General features: G+C 43.3%; 1 protein-coding gene across 5 annotated transcripts in view; it reads left to right on the forward strand.

Moving 5' to 3' along the window:
* CACNA1D (calcium voltage-gated channel subunit alpha1 D) overlaps window positions 1-24,273 on the forward strand; it is a 2,225,258-nt gene that overhangs the window by 835,944 nt on the left and 1,365,041 nt on the right. For all 5 annotated transcript variants that reach the window (XM_069643624.1, XM_069643621.1, XM_069643623.1 and 2 more), the window contains exon 7: window positions 3,841-4,037. In XM_069643624.1, coding sequence (XP_069499725.1) covers window positions 3,841-4,037 — 197 coding nt within the window. The remainder of the gene's footprint in view (window positions 1-3,840; window positions 4,038-24,273) is intronic.

Below are 24,273 nucleotides of genomic sequence, written 5' to 3' on the forward strand. Positions count from 1 at the left end.
TTTTCATTTTCTCCTTTTAAACGATGTTTTAGCTAGAAGAGCAGTGAATGGCATAGAGGCAAGATGCCCGATGTTCCAAAGCGCAAGTCCGGCATATGGCTCATTGAGAACAAGCTTATTGGTGCCTGCTTTAAAGGGAAATGGATTTACTCAATACCGTCCAGCGTTGTTTTCTCTTGAATATGGAGACTACACTAACCGCATGTTTTGTCCCTTTATATACGGAAAGCATGACAAAAAAAGTAAATAACCATAGGGGCAATGCCCAAATGAGAGGATCAAGGCATCAATTTTTAAGTAATAATTGAGCTCTCATGCTGTAGCTCCTCCTCTAGCATGCACATTTCATTTAATGTTTTGGAGGTTAGATGGCTTTTGGAGGATTTACTGTATTTTGTATATTTTTAAAGTCTCGGTGGGTGAATTTTATCTTGTTTTTATTAAATTGTTAAACGTCAATTCTTATACATTGTTAGCTTGGATGAATCTATATTTTTATGAATGGTGATTTCCTATTTTAAGGTTTCGTTTTAAACACGTTAGACATTTTTATTCTAATTTTGAGAAACTTGCATGTTTATAATTGGTGTATGACCTTCTTATATTATGACGTATAAAAGTAATATTTTATAAATTGGGTTAAATTGACTAATAATGAAGTTTTGCGACCAGCCTCATATGGGATTTTATGCAGGCAGTTGAATGTAATTTTAGAGGTGGAGGGCATGTTGATGGAATTGGCTATTTTTAACTTACCTTGTCATTTCATCGTGAATTTGTATATGGTTTATGTTTGTTATTTTTATCGATAATATGTATCCGAAAAAGTATTTTTGACTGACTGAATGGTTTTTCAGTACTGATGTGGTACTTGGGGCTGACTAGTCCCGCCACTGGGATGATCTTCTCTCTGGTTTTCATACCACAACCCTGCCCCCAGTTGTGGACTCAAGTAGTAGAGTGGAGGCCTTATAAGATGGATGGATGGATGGATGGATGGATGGATGGCTAGCTGGTGGGAGTCTCCCTTCCTAATGCAGGTCCCTCTCTAGATTATGGTGGTTGTCCTTCACCCATGCAAGGGAAGCCAAGCATTTCCAGTTGAAGTAAATCACTATGCTTTGGAGAGAGCCTGAATCCCTTATCCCATCTTTTCGATGTTTCCCAGGTGTATGGACTGTGTTCCTAGGTGTCTCCATGTAACTGTCCCCTTGTCCGAGACGGCGAATAAGAGAGGACAGCTAGAGCACTTCCCCATACCACCCTTGGACCCATCGTCTGCTGTCTTGGGCATCCACCAGACCTCTTGGTCACCCCACTGGAGGTCCCTACAACGAGGCATGAGACTGCCTCCTGCCCCACTCCACTCACTATCAGGTGTGTGAATGGGGAGGCACTTACTACTGCCTGAAATAGATTCTCCCTCACATGCCCTTGTTTACCATAGCCCAGTTTTAGCCTTATATGGCAAAGAATCCACGTCATATGCCTGTCGTCTACAGATTCTGACCCAACCTCCTGCCAATGCCAGGACATGCTTCATATGCCCAGAACGAAACCCCCAAATCCCAGTTTCAGCCACATATACCCAGATTCAGATTCAGCCTTCTTTTCCCAAATTCCGCTTTCTCCCCCACTGTCACATCTAAACTCACATGCAAATCACCATCCAAAAATGTTTTCATCGCCATTGAATTTAATGGTGTTATCACCCAACTTGGTACTCAGTAGGTTTAGAGCAGATTAGGCCCTTGTCCCTGTTCCGGGCCTGCTAAGGTAATTCCGCTCATTCCATCCCATCATGCAATCTTACCTTGCGTCTTCCACTAGCACAGTGCCTTCCAATCATCCCTCCTTTTATCCTTTCTCTATGGTGGTACTCCTCCTGGATCACTGATAAATGAGGGCGCCGTTCTGCGTCCTGCGACACCCTTTGCATGGCGCCATATCTGCGTTCCACTACCAGTGCTTTGAAGTCTTGCTCAAGACATTGTTGGTAGTGATGCAATTAAAATCCCAAAGCCCAGCAAACGCCACACACTGCTCCCGCTTCCCAAACCCTCCATTGTGTTCTGCTTATGTGCACTTGGCATGCACTGCCAATCATGTATTATGGGACATCTGCAAATTAAATGCGTTTTTCTAATAATAATCTTGCCTGCCTTGTATTTCGATCGTGTGATCATTTTAATTAAAAAGCCTGTTTTGTATGACAATGTAGAACAGCCTAAATTCAACATGCTACCCATATATGCTGTTTCTCAATCATATATAGAGATATATTAGTTCTTATTATCTTCAAAATATAGATAATCTTGAGCCCTCATGTTCCTTTTGTATTTTCCGTTTGCCGCACATTGTTTCTGTTATTAACCATGTTGGCAACAGAGGTGCTGACTCACAGCATGGAAGAAGAAACACTGGGCCTCATGCTGACCCTGCCAGGATACCAGCAAATGCAGTTACCATTTCCAGCAGCAATGCCGCTGGATTACGGGTGACGGTGTAAATCGCCATTCATGAAATTCCATTGGACTCCATGAGGGGATTTACCATCATTACTGGCATTGCCAGTGCCGGTAATAAAGGCTTTTTTTGCCGGTAGGGCACCAACTCCAGCTGGAGCTCGCGAATACCGGCATTTTTTTACCAGACCGGCTGACATGGAATGAAGCACACTGTGTGCAGAAATCGCTGATGCATACGCAATAATGCAAAGATTAGTAAGGAAGTCAGAATAGGTGCTGAGGAGCTTCATATCAGAAAAACACAAAGTATGAGCACCACTTCAATTTAACGGCAGGGAATGAAGTGGGAAGGAACTGAAGGGTACGACGTTCCTCTACTTTTTTTTAGAAAGTCACCCCCATCTTTCCTTTTTTTTATTTACTTTTTTTTAACGCACTGTTCCTGGATGGCAGGCAAAGGTCACTTTCGTATTTTTTGCTGTTACCTTACTGGGGATTCGATCCTGGGCTTTGCTGGGACTGCTCTTATGTCGCAAACCTCCTGAGCTATCACACAGAAACTCGCTTGGTTTTGTTTATTCCAGTACACTGCTTGGGACATATAGCCCATTCCCAAGCCACAGTATTGTTCTGTACTCGCAGTGATTAGTGTTTGTTTTATGCATTTATGTATGTATGTAGTGTTTATTTATATAGCGCCTATACACAGGACAGTGATTCAAAGAGCATTTAAGCATGATCAACGTGAAATTGACTGAGCCGTAATCTAGGAAAGTCTAAAAGATTGAACAGCCATTACTAGAGGAGAGTGAGACATCATGCCTGTTGCATGTTAGGACTGGTGCTTCAAATACCCTCAACAGTCTCGGAAAGACAAAGAGGGACGAGTCCCTTCAGTCTGAGAAGGACCGAATTGTTGAAGGATAATTTGGAATGCCTGCAGGGAAATGTTGTCCAAAATGGATGTCATTTACAGTAGCGTTCTCAATATATTTCCACAATTACTACTGACACCCCACCTCCTCATAACATTGTAATTTCCTCAGAGGGGGAAACGTGTAAAGTTATTGTACAGAAGTATGAGTGGGGGAAACTTAGTTGCAGTACTCCATTACTACCAGATCTTGTTACATAAATTCAATATTCTGGTGTAATTTGAGAGAAATTTGTATCGCTGTAATCTGTGCTTGTTTAAAACAAGACAAGAATTAACGTCAACTCTTTTCCCCAATAAATGTTACAAAATGCTTAGTGCTCAATGTTTCATATTATTGCAACAGTGAGCACTGCCGAGCTCCTTCGAATTCAGTTTAATGCTATTATTGGCCTAATGACAATGTGGTTATTGAAAAATGATTATTTTAATTTGCAGAAATATTAGCTGAAGATGAACCAGCACCCTGTGCATTCTCAGGCAATGGCCGTGTGTGCCCCAGGAATGATTCGGAATGTAAGACCGGATGGGTTGGACCAAATGGAGGGATAACCAATTTTGATAATTTTGCCTTTGCAATGTTAACCGTGTTCCAATGTATAACAATGGAAGGATGGACTGATGTTTTATACTGGGTGAGTACCTCTACTGCTCTTCAGGGTGCTTGTGTTTTTCAGAATTCCTTCTTTTGGGAACTTTATGGTATTTACATATCAAACATTACTAATATGTTTTATACATTTGTATTCTAAAATAAGACAGACATGCATCCCTTCAACTAGTTACAGAATTCAAAATGTTGGAGTCCTTCAATCAATTGATGGTCATGCACTTATTTTAATTTAGCGCTTTACTTTATATAAACTGCACTTAAATTACACATGCAGTTTATCTTTCGTGGACATACCTCCCCTGCTGTCTCTTTGAAGGTTGCATGTTTGGCCTTGTATGCGTAATTGCAAACAGAAATAGCAATCTGTCAGTCAGGATTGCACTCAACATCATTTGTGAGATCTTAGAATGCATGGCAATGAATTGTACCGCTGTTAAGGTCCACTCTTGTTCATTCTCAGCCATAATTAATCACTAGAAATGCTCTGGAAAGATACTAATATGAGGCCAGTTTGCACCAAAAGCACCCATCCAAAATAATGATGTAAACTGTGTCATCATCTGTAACACATCATGAGCAGTGAATGGCGAGGAGGGAGGGTACGATGTCGTTTCATCGATAGTCGTTTTTTCGATGGGCGTTTTTACAAAAACACTTTTGCCGAAAAAGAAAAAACATTTTGGGGGTGTTAGGGAGAATTGATTTCCCTTACCTAATGAGTCCCTCAGCAGCTTTGCTGGATTTCTAGGGTTTATTTTTTCACCTGGTAAGAGTGTGAGCCTTTTTTCCCCACTCTTGCATGTGTTTTGCTATGTGTGTTTGACATTTTGTGTGATCTTGGACTATGGAGCCTCACCTACTCCATAGACACCAATTTCTTATGTGTGTTACTGACTCCAGTTTCTGGGACTGACTACTGTCTCCCAGAAACATGTAAAGTTACCATTAACTTTTCTTACTGCCTGATTCATGGAATTATTTGTCTGAAAAACGCAGATTTGCGTGCCTTTCTGCCCGAAAATCCCCATACTTCAAACAGGTATTTTCGGGCAGAAAGGCGCGCAAATCTGCGTTTTTCATGCAAATAATTCCATGAATCAGGCTGTTTGTCTCTTTAAACCACAGACCCAGTACACCCCATCTTACATGGAGTATTGGAAAGGGTTAAATCTTACCCCTTTTTGTCTGTCCCTCTTGGAGCACTGTTTTGCTCCCTTTGCATTGAGACTTGGCTGGTGGCAGTTGTAACTACCCTATTTTTTCTACCACGGTTATCTTATATAACCATGGTATTGTTTTAGGCTATTATATTAACCTCGAACTGAAACCCGCTTGACCACATTGATTTTAATATTGTTCCGGCTGGGTTTAGTCACCATTTCTTTTTGGTAAAGTCTTTCTCGTGTCCGTCTCTACGCGCCAAACCACATTTGGTTCCTTTGTTCACCATCTTTTTGCAGGCTTCTGCACAGGAGCCCTCCTTAGGCGCCTGAAAGTCTGGGTAGGCAGGATTTGAGGGAGGGGTCTTTGGACCCCTGCCATAGGTTCCCTTGGTTACCCAAGTCGCACTCCTGTTTGATTGGCTGGGTGACTGTCCTTTCCAGGACAGCCACCCTGCTGTGTGATTGACAGCCATGCTTTGTGAATGGGGGAAAACTGCATTAAAAGCAGGTCTCTGGGTCTGCAAGAGCAGAGTCGCCACTGGAACGAAAGAACCGACAAGGAGCTGATGGAAGAGGACCCCTACCATGACTGAACCGCCCTGTTAAGCCCTGCTGCAGGTCCGAATCTTGTACTCCAACAACACAAGAGGATCCTCCAGGAGTCTTCTTCCCTTGAGCTAGTGGGACCAACCAGTTTGCCCAAACTTCAAGTCAGGACCCATCCTCTGGTCGAATTCGCTGTACAGAGCTACAGTGGGCCAGATAGCCAGGACGGTCAGACCCTGCTTGGGTTTTAAGCAGTGCACCTTTTATTCGTTGTTTTGCTCTGCTGCTGGTTTTTTCCCTGGGTAGTGCAGCACCCTCCAGCTTCCTACTTCGTGTCAGTCCGACAGTCGCTTCAGGAACCATGAGCCTGCAGGAACTACCAGGAACGTCTGCCCCAGCTACAGCTTCTTCTCCGTTTTAAGGTAGTGTGCAAATCCGGTTGTTCGTTTCATTCAGCCGCGGTGAAAGTGTGTGAAATCTTTCGCCAAACCGAGGGATTGTCCTTCTCTTCTTATAACACTAACTTTTCTGCTGACCAACTTCGTCCGGATCTTGTGGCATGAACTTTACCGCGAACTACCCTGAACTGTGTGATCTTGAGCAAAAGACTTTTCTCCCATTGACTTTGGCCATAAGCCTTTCTTACCTGATCCTATCACTGTGGATTCTCTTGTTCAATTGCCCTGAGTACTTACCTGTTGGAGTGGTTAAATTTCTACCTAACTTTGTCTTTCCCTCCCTTTTTAATTTTCAGAGTGCCATTTTGTTACCACTTCATTTTGTGAGCTTAACTTGTCTGAAAACTATTGGGTGTGGTGTGGTGTATTAAGAGTGTGAATTTTAAACTGCTAATAATAGTGTAATGTTATACAACTGAAGAGTAAAATAAATGTATATTCTTTTACTTGAAAACCTTGAGTCAGTTTTTGCTGAATCATAGTAATTGCTGTCCTTTGTGTAACTATTTGATACTGCCCACTTAATCTTGAGATAAGTCTGGCTGCTCAGCCACTGCTACCACTTTTTCTGTGTGGCACAGGCTTGTACCAAAGGTGAATTTGTGCTGCCCCTTGTGGTCTTAATTTTGTGTAGTGTTCCCAAAGGCTACTGCATAGGATTCTGCCTAACAGTGGGACACGGCATAAATGGCCCAAACCGGGTCCACCACCTGAGGAATGAGTGCATGCTTTGTACGTTTTATTGTGCAATAATCCTGGGAGCAGTTGGGTGATGTTGTAGGACCAAACCACATCAGTGCACACCTTATATACATTTTTCCAACAGTTAAAACACTCCCAGATACTTTATTACAATCCACCCCTCACATATGATTGGACAAAAACCTTGTCAAATAAACCCCATCTTTTTCCCAAGTCCTACATTTTCATTGGGCAGTTTTCTCTTCATTTTTCTCTTCAGATCATATGTAGAATACACCTTTTCTTAAGATTCATCTGTAGTAGGTCATGACATCAGCATGACGTGAGGCAATTTTAGCCAGCATTCACAACCCAATAGATTGGGCAACTTGTTGCCGCGCTGATACAAGCCAGTTATGGTGTACACCACTCTGCCTTAATTGCACTTACTTTCCTTAACAGATCATGTAAATATATATATTTTCACTGAAAAAAAAATGTTGTTAAAGGGAATTTATCGTTACAAGTAAAACCGAAAAACCTCAAATTCCCCAGTTATGGTAAGCTAAGCAGCCATAACTCGCGCCACCACCGTGCACTGCTAAGACTAACACACAGGACATCAAAGATGACATCACATGTGAAATTAATTTTGATGAAAAGTCCCTACAAGGGGTTGTGTTTATAATATTGGTAACAAGATGCCAGGGGTGATCGGGAGACCTATCATGAACTACTTAATCTATTAAAGAATGTACTCATCTAAACAACATTGTATTGGAGTGCTGTTGTTAATACAGAAACCTAATCATTCATAAACACAGGCAATGTCTGCAGCATGCACCATAGAAGTACAATATTTATAATCTTGTATTTTTTGATAGTAAAATAATGAATGCTACCTAATCAGAGTTTTGAGTAATGTTAAACATATAATAACTAGCTAACAATTCAAGACTTACTACACACTTGTGCTAGTACAAATAATACATATGAAGACCCACAATGCATACAAATCAGAGGCATATACAGCAAAACTAAAGTAAGGAAGAAACAAACAGCATCACCAGAAAATATTAATAACATTCCAGTTTATCTTCATGTATACAAATTAATTGTGATTTTGAGGCCTGCTTCTTGCCCCATATATGTGCACCTTGAGCTGAAACCAAACCCTAAGGAAAGTATTTTAATAACATACGACAAGGTTAACGTCTAGATATATAGCACCTTTTGAATTTTAATATTCTGACTGGTAGTGAAGAAAAACACCTGGCCTAGATATGTCAGTGAACAAAAACAAGTGGCCCAGATATGTGATGTCATCGGTGATGCTATCAATGTTATTTGTGATGTCATCTTTGATGTCCCAGGTGTTAGTCTTAGCAGTGCACGTTGATAGCACAAGTTATGGTTGCTTAGCTTACCATAACTGGCGAAATTCTGAGTTTTTTCGGTTTTACTTGTAAGCATAACGTCCCTTTAACAACGTTTTTCATTGAATTTCATAGGTTTTTATTAGTGCAACTTAACCATAACTTCCCTTTTAACAAAGTGTTTAAGGTGAATTGCAAGGTTTTTACCATGCATGCTATTTTCCTACAACTTACTAATATCATACTTACCCCAATATTGTAAGATTTTTGGCCAATTTACAAATGTTCACCATTTCCGACCGTCTAGCATCATTTTTAACACTTCTATACACTTTTTGCAACTTTTTCCACTGTCTTTGCATCCGTCGATGTCCGAAAATGTTTGACGTCATTGCAGACCTAGTGCCACGTAACCATGCGCTTGCATGCACCATGATGATGTGTCCGCGAACGCGTCTGCACCTCACGATCGGGTCATGCTTTGAGGACAGTTCGGAACAGCATTTTCGACTGATCTATGAACTTTCGAGCTAAAAAGGTACCCTTGCACAGCTCCTACACCTATTCTTACTCGTTATCCATTAACAATCTAGCACAAAGCACATACTTGTAAGAATATTAGCAAAACTGCTATTTATCTTAAAAATTACATCAGCTATTCCCATCCCTCCTGCCCAAGAGCCACCACCAGCAGCTGGAGGACCTACACAACCAAAAAAGCGCAGAACTTCCAAAGACAATGAAGAGGACCAAGAAGATGAGGTAGAGGAAGTCCCTACCTGTAGCACCCAGAGAGAATCATGGGTGTGGCAGTTCTTTACCACTGTTGGGAATATACCAAAGGCTAAAGCTTCCAAAGTGAAATGCATGGAGTGTACTCAGTCGCGGGCTACCTGAACAGTACTCCTACGGGACCACCTCGATGCGCCGCCACACCAAATCCAACCACTGCAATGCTCTCAGAAAGGTTGTTAATTTCTTAGCAAGTAGTAGGATGTCTTCCTCCACCTCATCTTCCTCAACCAATACTGTAACCACACAGCCTACTTCTGTGGGATACAAAATCCCACCGGCTACCTTACAAGCAATAAAAGAGGCTGTTGATCCATATCTTTTGAAGACAACAGTCCTCTGTATATAATGCAACACACCACTCTGCAAGGGGAAGGAATTTCGAAGTGCTTTTGAAGCTGTAATCAAGGAGCATGAGAAAAACTGTCTCCTACCTTAGAAATAACACACGTGCAACATTTTACCCTGTCCACCTGCCCCTCCCTATTAGTGCTTGGTGCATCTTCACTCGTTTCCCTCCCCACCTTACGTTCTAACCTCTCCTGCAAAAAAATAAAGTACTTAAAAAAACAACAAAGGAGAGGTTCATTTAGGAACCACCTTTCACAGTTAAAAATTAGAACTAAAACAAATAATCTTATAGACTCCATCTAGTTTACATTTCTCAGTAAAGTACATAGACTCATTAAGATTTTCCAACATCTCCATTAGCATTTTGTGTTATGCTAATTGGAATAATGTGACATTCATCCCCCCCGCTCCAGGGACTAGAACGGGGGATAACGGCCAGGCAGTCCAAGTTATCGGCCCAAGCAAGCAAGGGTGGATAACGAGGGCTCCGGACCGTTATCTGCCGTTCCAGCCCCTGCAATGGGATGATGAAGGCCATTAGCACCCCAGGTTCCCAAAGCGGGAACCCGGGGTTCTAAAAAAAAAAGGCTTTTTCTTCCTACACCGGGACGCCTGCAGCATCCCGCTGTAGGAAGGAAAATCCTTTTCCAAGATGGCCACCATGGAAAGGGAAGCGGCCTCCATGGCAGCCTGCAGAAGGCGAAGAGAGAACCCTATGGCCATATTACCACAAGCACATTTTTGTTGCCCTTTCAAACCTATTCCACTTTCGAATAACGTCGCAGGTGGACATGGCCAGTTTAACCCCACATGTCGTCCCTCCTGGTCATGGCCAGTAGCCAGATCGTCCGGGTCATGACCTTATGCCATGACCCAGACAACCTGGCCACTGCCCATGGCCACAGGCTATACCTCACTCACCAAAGGTATATCACAATTTTTTGTACCTACATTATGACACTTGTCAAAAAATAAAACACAGGCACATTTTCAAAACCATGCTTTAAGGTCCTTGCCAATGCTCCTTACCAGAGTTTGCTGCAAATCGCACCATGTTTTATTTTTATAAGCCATCCAAAAACTGCTTTTCACCAACCCTCTAATGCAGAAATAGGCATAGATGTCCCCAAACATCTGAAGTGTTTGCGAACATCACAGGACTGTACCCGAACATCCGGACAGTTTGCAGACTTCGGGGTTGAAAAACACCAGTTTATTGGCTTCTTACAGCCATATCCCGTCCCATCCTCATCACCCCCACTCTCCCCACATCCCCAGAGATTGTTGATGAGTTTGACAAGTGCAATGTTGTGTTTTCAAAGTTTTTACCGCAATGTTCGCAGACAACAGTGGCTGTCCGTGAATCCAACATGGCGGGCGTTTCCAAAAATCTGACGCACTTCACGCTTTTCACCATCCAATCAATGCGCATGTCTGATGTCCGCGGACATCGCGTCACCCTGTAGGCCAATCAGATGCCCGTCCGTGAACCGAACAGGGAAGTGAGTCCGCGGACCGACCCCAGATATCACTAATTGTGTCTTACCTACTTTTGGGCCTTTTTAAAAAAAAAATTTTTAAATGACTGGACGGATTTACACCAAATTTACATAAGCACGCTTTCACAACCAAGCCTCCGTTCCTGCGGCACATTTGGTGAAACTCCATGCAGAGTTTTGGGCTGTAGACATGAGCAGATATATTCTGGGACCCCCCTACAACTTTGACACCACCCCCCCGCCTTGATGAAACCTCACCAAACCTGCCAGTGAAATTCAGTCCGGGCCATATACTTTATTTGCAAAGTTTGGTAAGGATTCGTCCAGGTTGGGCAAAGTTATAAGCCGCCCAAAAGGTACTCTTCCGATGGGATGAGAAACTTAACCATAACTAACAGGCCGCTACTGCAGGCCCTGTAAAATATATATGTATTTCTGAGGCTTGTGGAATCTGCTTAGATCACATGCTGTGCATAGGCCGACATCTAGTGGAAGCTGCAGAGTATTAGTTTGTTTTTCGAAACTCGAAAAAGGGGCGTTGAATTAGAGCGTGCCTAATACTATCCCTAGTGTGACGTCCACTGTACCCATGATCCCTCACGCGTGTATGACCCTCAGATTGTTTTTTCCATCATACTAGTCGGACGCATGTTGCAGAGTTCCCCTGGCATTAGCCAATTATACTAAAACTATTGTTCAAACTTCCCCGTTCTTTCCACCTTACGCCGAAGATCGACGCCAGTGAAGATCGAGGAAATCAGCCGTTGAAACTCCACAACAGACCTTGGGCTTAGGAAGGCCTCTGGCCTCGGCCCGGGCCTTGGAAGGCCTCTGGCCTTGGCCCTGTACAAGTACGGAGAGTGGGGGGTGGTCATACAGGCTTCCACATTTATTTCTAAATATACCCGTCCGCTGCCAAATTGATACATATGGAGAGTACTCCTTTCAAATTCTGCCCCAAGTCTAACAGGAAGTTCCCCTGGTTATGTTTTGTGTAATCTTGTTGTTAAACTGTAAAGCGCCTTGGATTAAGGCGCTATATAAATAAAATAAATACAAAATACAAATAAGCACAATACATGCAATTTGTGTCTCTCACGAGACCATCCCGAGGCTACCTGTTGAGCTTGCAAGCTCTTTAAGCCGAAAACACTTAAGGACCGCTCCACTAAACGCTGGGCCAGCTACGCCAGGCAACGAGAGGCCATGGTGGCCGAAGGGTCTTTTAGCGATGGCAGCAACGCCGCCGTATCGGGTGGCGAGGGCAGAGGGGTGATTTCTGTGCACAAGCCCCCGACCCCGGAGGACTGGCCGGCAGCTCAGTTATGGGGACAACACTGGCGGGCAGAAGCGTGACACACATCACTTCCACTAAGCACATCAGCAACCGCTGCAACTCGACACGCGTGTCCTGTGATCGGCAACCGAATACACTGAGAGAGCGGTCCACCGATTCTATGTCCTCTGGGCGTTCTCGCTCGAGATCGCCTCATGACAAAATCAAACCGTCCATGGTTGAAAAAGGTGTCACACTCCCAGTACTCCCAGAGGCCCGATCATCAGAAGACGATTCTGACCTCGATCTGTTACGCTCACCTGGTCTCCACCGGGGCGCCGAACGAAGCTGGACTGCAGCGGTCCCCACCAGCGTGACTCGTAGCGAAGTGATGAATGACTGCACCTGCCCACTCAGTCTTGTCTGTCTGACACGGGGCAAGATTTGCCTAAAAGGTTGAAATGATATGTTAACTAGCCGTAAGGAGGAGGACCGACTTTCACCTCCCGTGACCTCCTTGTGCATTCTTCCAATATGTCTCACCATAATGTTATAAATGGCGGGATCTCCATCCTGCGACTCTATGCAGGGGTGCGTAGATATTCAGGGATCCAGTTAACTTCACTGATCCTGTAGATTTAGTGCAGAGTTCTGACAACAATGACTCTGAGGGTAAGTCTTTATGCCCATACTCGATAGTATGAATTGCTTTAGAGTTCAAGTTGCCAAAAGTTCACTCTTGTGTCTTCCTTTGCAGATTACCCGTTGGGGGTGCACCAGATGAAGTGACTCCTCTCCGGAAAATGGTGAGTAGAATGCCAAGGTAAATTTCTATACATGCACAAAGCGATAATGTCTAAACATGCAATATTGCTATTCTTTGCAACTAATCTGCTGTCCCTTTTCTATTCTGCAGGTGCGGCGCCTTTGGAGCGAAGATCGCGTGAAGGTGACTCGTGAAACCGCAAGCGAATGCAGCTTCAGGTGAGTATTTATGTTGCTTGAGATTGGATGTCTTTGAAGAGGCGCAGCTCACGTGATGTTTTCTTTTATTCAGCAGGTGCGGCAGCGCCGGAGTGGCGGTCGCGTGCGAGTGCTTCGTTGGATTGCAAGAACGAACAGCATTCAAGTGAGTATCACGCTGCGTGATGCTCAATGTCTTTAGCGCGATTAACCTGGTGTTCCATTTCTGTTTTGGCAGATGCGGAGACTCCGGACGAGCGAGATGAAGAATCAGGTAAGGTTCTTGTTCTATTCTCTACCCTCTCTTCCTTTGCAGGAACGGATCGCGATGACCAGGATGGGTGTGGCTGAAGACAGGACATGAGCTTGCAGACACGGTGAGCATTACGCTGCAGGAGTGCAGAATAACGCAAAGCGTATTCTGTTTGAAGGGTGTGGTTTAAATAGCCTAAAAAGTAGTCCCTCCAACCACACCCTTTCAAAGTAGTTCCAGGTAAAGTAGTCCCTCCAGTATGCCTCAGACTAGACTGCAGATGGTCCTTCTTCTCCTGCAGACTGTTTTGCTTGAGAGAGCAGTATGAACCTGGCGCCAACTGAGTCCAGGAAGCCCTCGGGTAGTCCTTTGGGGCCTTAAAGGTCCCTAAGGTGCTAGTACCTGGGGCAGATTGGTCTGCTCCCCGTGTCTGGGGGCAAGTACCGTGACGCTATCCCCAGGCAAGACGCGTAGCATCTGCTCCCGAGATCTGATGCCCTTCCTCCAAGACCACCTCAGAATCTCGTATCATCCTCCGATTCCCGACGCAAGTTGTCAGATACCACCTCTGAATCTCGACGTATGGTGTCAGGTTCCTCAGAGGCCCCTAAAAGCACTGGGAAACATTCCTCGAGTCATGCGAAGTGGGAGAAACAACAGAAACAACAGAAAAAGCCTTCAGAACTCCATGTTGATAAGGAAAAACAAAAAGCCCCCTAATCAGTAGAAAGTTCCAAAGTCCCTGTTCCTCTCACTAAGGGGAAGATCATCCCTCCCACTGCTCAAGACATTGGTATGGAAGAAAGAAACAGAACAGGTTGTGGTTATCCCTAGTTTCAAGGACTGCTGATATCGACAGGGCTATGAGAAGAATGTCATCTATGAAAAAGACCCTCATTATTTTCATGTTATGCTAACACACAAGCTACCTTGGCCCCTTCGGGATTCAAGGATTCTCAACCCCCTAATAAAAGACCCCGCTCTGATGCCCTGGTGCAGGATTTGGGCACAGACCCTTTGGCCATTGAATCTTACCATCCCGAGTCATATTGTGATGCAACAGACCCACAAATGATGGAAGACCAAACAGGGGTCTCTTATTATGGTGATGATGAGGACCAGGAGGAGGAGGAGGAGGAGGAGAAGGGGGATGAGGCTGAAGCCTACAATCTTGACTCCCCAATCCCTAAAGAACTCCCGGTGCATAGCTCACTGGTTGATAATCAACCACTCCTCAACGAGATACTGGCTAAAGCAGCAGCCCATTTTCAGATTGACTCTCAAGGTGGCCAAGAGGACAGGGATTTTGCGGAAGATATCCTGGGTGACAAAAGAGCCATTGCTCAGGCTATCCTTATACTTTGCAGCATAGAATTAACCCCTTGCTGGTAACTGCAAATCTTACTCGTGCGGTGAATCTACGAGCTGACAAATTATTCCGTGCCGCACCTTCTGATACCCTATATATTAGGGGCCAATTAAAACCTGACTCCCTGGTAGTAACAACCACCAGAAAGAGGGCAGGTACACCACTCGCTTCTTCAGAAGCACCTCCCGAAAAGGAGATCAAGAGACTATATACTATCGGCAGGAAGGTTGCCACCACTTCCGCCTATCAGGCAAGAATTGCCACCAGTGGGAAAGAGTAGCTGCTTTGGTATCTTCCGCTTTTTAGCCTATGAAGAGCCAGTTGCTCAGCTGGCAGCAGATGGAAGGTCGGTTTTAGGATGCATTCTGAAAACAAACTTTGATGCAGCAGATAATGCTGGAAGACTAATTGCCGAAGGCACTGTGATAAAACGTCATGCTTGGTTAAGACAATCATGGTTCAAACCCGAGACTCAAGCCATGCTTATAGACATGCCGGTTGAACCGGACCTACTATTCGGCAAGACATTGGAGGAAGCCTTAAAGACAGTGAAGGATGAGTACGAAACACTAAAATCTCTTGGACAACATACTAATAAACCCTTAGGACAGAGGAGAAACTCTAATTTTGGTCGCATTCGAGGCCAAAGCTCCCAGAGGGGTTCGAATTACTATCAAAATCAAGGAACCTCATGGGGCAACAATCAGTTCCAAGCATCACAAGCCTTCCCCAGAGGGCAGTGCAGAGGCCACACTAGGGGTAGAGGCAGCCCCGCCGGAGGGGGTACGCCACCCAGTAAACAGTGATGTTCGCTTCGGGTCCCCTCCCATGCATCCCCAGTAGGGGGGCACATTTCTACCTTCAACCACGCATGGGAAGGGATTACTTCGGACAGATGGGTGCTGTCCACAGTGCCGGCAGGATCTGTACTGTATAGAACTACTAGAGTGTCCCCACAACCATCCTCCAAGACAGAAGGTACACTTGTTGGAGCACCAGAAAATCCTTCTCGAGGAGATTGCCATTCTACTTGCAAAGGACGCCATAGAACTCGTCCCGGGCAACCAGGTAAACGGGTATTTATTCAACTTACTTCCTTGTGCCAAAAAAAAGATCTAACAATGTGCCCAGTATTAGATTTGCGCCCTGCAAACAAGTATGTCAAGCGACAAAAGTTCTGCATGACTACACTCCAAGCGGTAATCCGCCTACTAAAAAAGGGGGATTACATGGCAACATTGGATATGAAAGATGCCTATTTTCATATTTCAATGTTCCCAGCGCACAGAAGGTTCTTGTGTTTCAAAATAGACAACCAGCACTACCAGTTCAAGGTGCTGCCCTTCGAAATAGCCTTGGCTCCAAGGGTATTCACCAAGGTACTGGTGGTGGTGGCGGCACACCTACGCAGGGAGGCAATCCCAGTGTACCCTTACCTGGACGACTGGCTCATCACAGGGGAAACCCGCTTAATTTGCATACTAAACATCCAAACAACTATCGACCTCCTCTTCCAATTGGGCTTCTCAATCAACGCGAAAAAATCAAGCCTATTGCCAAGCACCTCAAAACAGTTCCTAGGAGCTGTCCTAGACACCCAAGAGGGGTTAGCCTTTCCATCAGAAGAAAGAATTCGGAATATGTTGCTGCAAATTCCTCACTATCAGGCCGGTTGCCAAAATAGGGTACGCAAAGCGATGCGTATGCTAGGCATGATGGCATCTTTCATTTACCTGGTTCTGCACGCGCGCCTGCGCATGCAACCCATGCAGGAATGGTTGGTGAAACAGTGGTCTCAGGCAAGTGGTCAGTGGGATGATCTAGTGGTTGTTTCGCCAACACTAGTACAGACTCTTCGCTGGTGGACAAGAGAGAATCTTACAAAGGGGAAACCTTCTACGATCCAGAGACACAGGCCGTTGTCACAACAGACTCCTCCCTAGCAGGGTGGGGAGCCCACTACCTGCACCATACAGCTCAGGGTCTCTCGTCTCACACAGTGGCTCAGAACCACATCAACCTGGTAGAGCAGTCTTAAGAGCGCTTCAGGCATTCAAACACCTCCTATCCAACCTATCAGTGCAGATCCCAACAGACAGCATGACGGCAATGTTTTACTTAAACAAACAAGGGGGCACTCATTCGCCAAATGTGTCCAAGCTTGCCCAGAACTTTTGGAGATGGGCACTCAAACGGAAGATTTACCTGTCATCCCAACATGTTCCGTGGGATCTCAACTCGCTAGTAGATGCTCTGAGCAGGGATCCGCTCCCAGAAGAACACGAGTGGACACTACACGAAGAAGTTGTAGGAGACCTCTTCTCTCAGTGGTGTTTCTCCACTATAGAGCTGTTCGCCAAAAGCGAAAACAGGCAATGCCCAGACTTCACATCCAGGTTCCCCCAGCCAGGCTCCAAGGGGAATGCCCTATGGATGAATTGGTCAGGGATGTTTGCCTATGCTTTTCCACCAACCCCTCTGATGAGGAAGGTGGTGAACAAGATCCACAGGGAACCGATGACGCTCATCCTAGTTGCTCCTATGTGGGCGAGACAACCACGGTACCCACACCTACGCAAATTAGCAGTGTGCGACCCCATCAAACTCCCGTGCCGGTACAACCTACTCTCCCAGCACGGGGGGCTAACAGTGCATCCTCAGCCCAACCCAATGAACTTGGCTGCATGGCTCCTGAAGTCATAGAGTTCGGACATCTCAATTTATTGCAGAGATGTATGGATATCTTGAAAGAGTCAAGAAAACCTAACACAAGGCACTGTTACTATGACAAATGGAAACAATTCGTTCTTTGGTGCCAGAAGAAGCAAATCAACCCAGTTGATTGTACTCCTTCTAATGTTGTCACCTATATGCTCCACTTATTGGATGCAGGGTTAGAGTTTAACTCACTTAAAGTGCACCTGGCAGCTTTATCAGCCTACACCACTTCCCATAACAAGGTGGCCTGGTGGAAAGTGCCAGTTGTCAAAGCATTTATGGAAGGGGTAAAGAGACTCCACCCTCCAATTTCTAACCCACCCCCAGGTTGGGACCTTAATGTGGTACTTGCTAAGCTGATGGGACCCACCTTTGAGCCCATGCACAAATCTAGTCTCAAACACTTGACTTATAAAACATCCTTTTTAGTAGTCATCACCTCCGTAAGAAGGGTCAGTGAAATTCAAGCTCTGTCAGTGCAGGATCATATCTTTACTGTTCATAAGGATAAACTGGTTTTATGCACTCACCCTAGGTTCTCACCTAAGTTCATTTCCAAATTCCATGTTAACCAGTCCATTGAGCTACCGGCCTTCTTCCAGGAACCCAAAAGCTCTGCTCAGGTGAAACTCCACACACTAGATGTGAGGAGGGCGGTCCTCTACTGTCAGTGGTCACTTTTACTATCCATGGACGTCATTGGGAGTGGGGAGATTCAGGGTGAGTCTCGTTATTTGAAGGTATATTGTACGTACTTGTGGCCATGCCCCGAAAAATCTGGACACTGGCCACGGCCATAGTAATGTGTATATAGTAATTATAGATACTGTTGGGGGAGTATACATTATTTGTAATATGGTGGAATGATATTATTGACATGTATATGGTATTTATGATCGTAGTAGAATTGAGGATAGTGATCATGGAATCTGTATTTTGTTTCTTTGTGATGAAAGAAAATAGGATAATACTGGGTATGGTTGCTTAGTTGCATATGGTAATTAGTATAATCTGTTAAACAAGATAGTTTCAAACCTTTAATTGCATGCCATACAATTGTACATTTAACAAGTGAAAAGTAGGTACTGGCTAGTCGCGCTCTGCCTTAGTAATAGTCAGCTAAAAAAGGTTTTGTTGAAATGGCTCAAATAGTCTCTAATAAATCTTCATCTGTTAATGGTTTATTCTCATAGAATCAGCCGACACGTTTTTCTCCAAAAGAAGTGTTCCACTTCTCCGAGTGGAGGGGTACTTTTATTGCAGATGAAGTGCAGCATGGCAATTAATCGATGCTGAAAGTACTTTAATGATATGATATATGATATGATAGGTTATTTATAACAGGCTTAATACCCAGAGGTTTCACAGCGTGGACCCGGGGATCGAACCTGTATTGCTCCGTAACGTTTTGCTTCCAAAGCGGGCATTTTGCCGCTGAGCTATCCTCCCGAGACAAGAGAATCAAGATTAAGAGAACAAAGTTCTCCAGGTGTTTTATAAATCTATTCCCTCTTTATTTTGGTTTGCAGTGCGTAAGAAGTTGTGCATGTCATCCCATGCTTATTCTGCACAACTTAATTAGCAAACCATGTGGGTGGTCCTAGGTTCCTTATCATGACGTCAGAACCAGTATTGTTTTGTACCATGCATGTTTGTCAAGAGATTTGTGATACTTGACCTGTTTGTCTTTTATCTTTTGAGGCAGTTGGGTAGCAGACTTGTTTAAAAAATTAGAGCCTGTTTTCAATGTGTGTGCAGCTGCATAACATAGAGTTGCTAATTCACTTTCAAACAGGAGGTGGAAAATGTATTCTACATTTTTTCTGAATCTTGGGTCTTCATGATACATAGCTTCCTCCTTTTCCTGTAGGAGAGAATAGAGGAAAAGGGTACAACTTCCATTCATCGACATGCATGTTTTCAATGATTTTAATGAACATAGAACCAGGAAAAGAATGTGCTTCTATACTGTTCTCGGTGTCTTTGGAGTGTTGTGGGTGAATTGTATACTGGTCTAAAATGTTGGCTGCAGTAACAGGATCTACACGTTCAAATCGGCCAGATTGTGGTGAATCTTGAATTATGTGGGTGGTTTCTCTTCAGTTTTCCCCTATGTTTATATCTTTGTAGTATTCATTGTTTTCTTTGAAATATTGTCGGGCTTGTCTAACTTTGTGTAAGTTGTCTAGTTGCCAAATTCTTTTGTTGGTACACCATTAACTAGTACAATTAAAGATTGATCTATTGGCCATTGTACTCCTAGAGATTCTACATTTTCTTTAAAGTCTGATGGCAAATATACTACTTTGCCACAAATGCCTTTTAGAAACTCAGATGGAGGCAATTTGGCTGTTTTTGGTTGAAGGCATATTATAGCTTGAAATGGGTGTACTGTTTGCATTATAATGCTCTCATAAAAGTTAAGTTGTTGTAGAGCTTTTAATAAGTTATTAGAGATACACTTGATGGCATTTGGTTATTGGCAAGCTTTGTATTGCAGTATATGCAAACTATTGGGGGGTCAGTTATTTTGCATTTATTTTCTGTTAGATATAAAGCTAATTGGAACCATTGGGATTCCTCATTGTCCTCTATTTTGTAGGCCATATCTACTATGTGTGTGCTCTTTTATAAAAAGTTCAGCAACAACAGAAACATACTTGGTCTGGTATTTCAGCAGATGTATTTTGAAACTTAGCTATTTCTTTTTGCATGTGTTTTTAAGGAGGTTGGTGTTTCTGAGGTTTTCGCTAATGTTTTCTAAAGTTAGTGAATTTTCTAAGTCAACTTCAGTTCCAAATATTTACTTTGGATGTGCTCTATTCGTCGTTGGAGTTCTTTGGCTGTTCCATGTAGGAGAATGTTGTTTACATTTTACAGGTGTTTTTGCATAGTACAGTCTATGCACAAGCTTTCCTATAGTGGAATGGTGTGTTGCTAACATTTTGATGTGGTGGAAGGTGCTTTTGTAAAGAGTTCCTGAAATGCAGGCTAATGAATTTCCCTGCAGTCCAGTGTGGATGCGCACTGGGCAGGAGTTGATGGTTAAAGTTTTTATTCTACTTTTGTCTTTTAGATTCACGTAGTTATTGAGGAATTGTCGTAAGGATTGTTGGTGTACGTTACATATTGAGCTGCACATCTATTTGTACACTGGGTGGTTTGCTTGGGCAAAAGTAACATTTGGTTGAAGGTTTGTTGGTGATGTTTTTTCTATAAGGGTTTCTTTTGCCATAATGTTGGCTGCTACCATTTCATACCCTCAGCCATTATTGTCTATGGCAATTGTTTTTTTGTTTTTTTTGTTTCTAAGTCTGTTCATTGAAATATGGTTCTGTGCTGCTTGTGTGAATCCATTAACCTTCACAAATGTTTAAAACTGTACCTACATTGACATTGCGCATGTTTAGAAGTACTCTTTGTAATGTATTGATTAATTTAGTTGGTGGTTTCATTCTGTTTAAAATTAACATGAACAACTTTCTCTTTAGTAAAAATTTGCTATCAATTAGAGCTTCGAGGATTTGTTTTCTGCTGTTGTTTTTAAGGGTAGATCCTGACATTTGACCTGTTTTTGAAGATTGTTAAAAACTCTACCGTGGATTCTTTTTTGGTAAAATTTGTTTTTGGGATTAATTTACCGTGGCTACGTAAACTTTGGTAGATCTAGCGTTAGGTTCATTAGTAGGTCTGCTTTAGTTTGTACATCTCTTTTTACTTTTAGTTTTTGCAAGAGGGGCCTTACTTTTAATAGTGGTGGCTGGTTTAGTTTTGTTGAGTATGGTTACTAGCTGTTTTGTTTTAATGTTTTCTATAAATTGTTTTAGAGGTGGCTGACTATATGGCTTGGTTATATGTTTACCTTCACTATTTTTTCTTTGTTTTCCAGAGAGTTGTTTTTTTAGGCATTCTGTTTTGTCTGTTGGGGGGGAAAAGAAAGTTTGTGCTTAAAAGGGGTGGAATGTTCATGCATGTATTATGGATGGTTGTGTGGGTGTGCAGATAAATAGAACGTCATTGTGCAGTGGCATGATAGGTGTGGTTGGGAAGGTTGTAAGCGTAAAAGGCTGTGCAGTGGTGATAGGTTTGGGATAGTGAGTAAGGGAGTGGTGGTGTGATTGAGTAAGTAGGGACATTATGATGTTTTGAGGAAAACAGTGGTTGTTATAATGGTGTGATTCAGTGCATAGGTATGAGGGTCATGTGGGTGTAATGGAAAAGGGGTGAAGAGGTGGGTGTATATGTGCTAATGTGTGTTGGTGATTTGGAATGCAATTAGTTTGAAAGTTGTTGGGTTGGAATTGGGAGCTCATGTGGATAGGGTTATAGAATAGTAATGAAGTGAAATTGTGGTTGTTGATGAGACATTGATGTGTTGGTAGGCAGTAAGGAATGGGTGGTGTATTGAATAAAGAGCAATGTTTAGATGGGAATAGAAAAAGTGTGAATGTTGCACTATAATAAGTAAGAGTAAAATACAATGTTGAGTAGAAACAAATAATCTAGGCTAATTTATAGTAAAAGTACATTGTTACAATTAGAGAGATATACATGCTATATTAATGTACTCACTTTGTAGGATGTGAAGCGTGTTCTTTCTTTGGTAGCTGGCTTCGTCAATCTTCTTTCCTGTAATTGTAAAAGAAAGTTAGTGGGTATATGTGGTAGTGGTGAAGTACTTTTAGTATGAGAGGTTATTTATTAAGATAGGAGGAGTTGTTAGGAAAAACAGTTAATACAGCTATGTTATGGTTGGTGCAGTAAGGTAACTGTGATTAGTGCCGTTTGGGACATTATGAGGAACAGGGCAAAAATGGGTGTCTGAAAAAGATGCATATCTAGGTTAGTTTTGGGCTGGTGATTTAAATAAGAGAAGTGCTGTGTTTGTGCTGCAATATATGTGTAATGTGTTGCAGTGTTTTTAAAGAATAGGGAAACTGTGGCCTAGTGCTAATGCAATGGCAGATTGTAGTTGGAGGAGTGTTTGGTGCCTTTCAGTATTGGTTGAAAAAGAACAGTGCTTTATATGTAAGGTGAAGTGTTGTATATAGATAATCTGGCAGTATACACATATGTTTGAGCAGGTGGATAATGGTGGCTCTACAAGGGATGTATTGAGAAAGGTTGGAAAGTATGACGTTTATATGGAATGAAAAATGTAAAAGGTGCATTTTTAAACATGTTTCTTTTTAGGTGCATTTTGTTGAAAGTTAAAAAAATGCACGTGTGCATTTACAGCAGCACTGTGTCTAGATTTTTTGTAAAAGAAAGGAAAAGCCAATGCAAACTTTTTGTAGAACATTTGTAAGTGGCACTTGGTGTTTTGGAAGTTTAATATGTTGGCAGTACATGTAATAACTGCCACTTGATGTGAGCAGGTGCAGAATGCTGCAACACATGGGATTTGATAGAGTGGTTAAAAAATAGAATATGCTTATTGAGAAGCGTATTACAGGGTAAGTGACAGCAGCCCTGCATACATATATTTGTAAAAGATGTTGAATCTGCAAATAGAAATCTTGGAGAGTTTCACAGTCGTTTTTGATGTAGGTGGCTGTGAGTAACATGAGACATGTACTCTGAAAGTTCAAGAGTACATCTGAAGTGTTCAGCTGAGATGATAGGGTTACACACATAGCTTTTGGATGTGATTGGTGGATGGATGTGTGACTGTTTGAAAGCAGCCAATAAGGGAGTGTTAAAAAAATAAAAGTAAAAAGTGTAGAAGGGCTGCCCTGTGCAACAGCATCCGTGAACGCTGCGGTAGTCCACAGACATTGGACGTGGCATCTGTGTTCTTTAAGGATGCCCGGCATGGAAAGGGGACTGTGACGACCGCAGACAGCCGTAGATGTCCATGGACATCGTGGGATTAGCCAATCGGGTGTCATGGTTGTGGTTTAAAGGAAGACTGGGTAGCAAGTGTTTTCTTTATTGTGTGGAGTGAAGATGGCTATGGCTTTGAGGCAGTAGTGTGTGTGGATTGTGGGAGAATCTTGGATCAGTTAATTGAAGCTTTACACTGAATCTCGTGGCATCTCTGCTACTATTGTATTGGAAGAAGTGTAAGTTTCATAGTATACAGTTTCTGGGTTAAAGTGGTCGATCTTATTACCATTCTGTGAGAGTATGGCTCACTTTAAACATCACCATTTTTGAAAAGTGAATTGATTTGGAATCCCCACATCCCACGCCTGGAATTTTCCAGATTTCCGCGGACTATGCAGGCTGCAAAAGGACCTGCGATTTTTTTTTTTTTTTTACGTTGCATTTTTTAACTGTGGAAGGTGGCTCCAAAAGCTTTCTGGCTGTTATATTTCTGGGGGATTTTGTTTTTTGTAGGAGAGGCAAGGAGGAAAGGTGGGGGAGTGAAGGGGCACCAACCATAGATACGGAGGGGCAGGTGGACAGGGGAAGATTTTGGACGTGCCTTAAATCTAAGGTAGGGGGCAGTGTTTCTCGTGCTCCTTGACTGAAGCCTCAAAAGCACTCTGAAACTGCTCCCACCTGCAGAGTGGTGTGTCGCAGTACATACAGCCAACTTTGACCCTCGAAAGGTAAGGATCGACAGCCTCCTGTATGGCCTGTGAAGCAGCTGGTGGGATCCTCTGCCCCACAGGAGTACCCTGTTTGGTGGCAGGAGCGGTTGAGGAATATGGGGTAGAGGAAGATAACCTACTCCTCCCTGAGAAATGAACAGCCTTTCTCAGAGCACCTCGGTGGTTGGAGCGAGTGTGGCGGCTCATAGAGGTGGTCCCGAAGGAGAACTGCACAGGTTGTCCGCGACTGAGTACGACCCTGCACTCAGTGCAT

The sequence above is a fragment of the Ambystoma mexicanum genome, chromosome 2p (genome assembly GCF_040938575.1).
Source record: "Ambystoma mexicanum isolate Mex_15411 chromosome 2p, UKY_AmexF1_1, whole genome shotgun sequence".
Taxonomy (NCBI): domain Eukaryota; kingdom Metazoa; phylum Chordata; class Amphibia; order Caudata; family Ambystomatidae; genus Ambystoma; species Ambystoma mexicanum.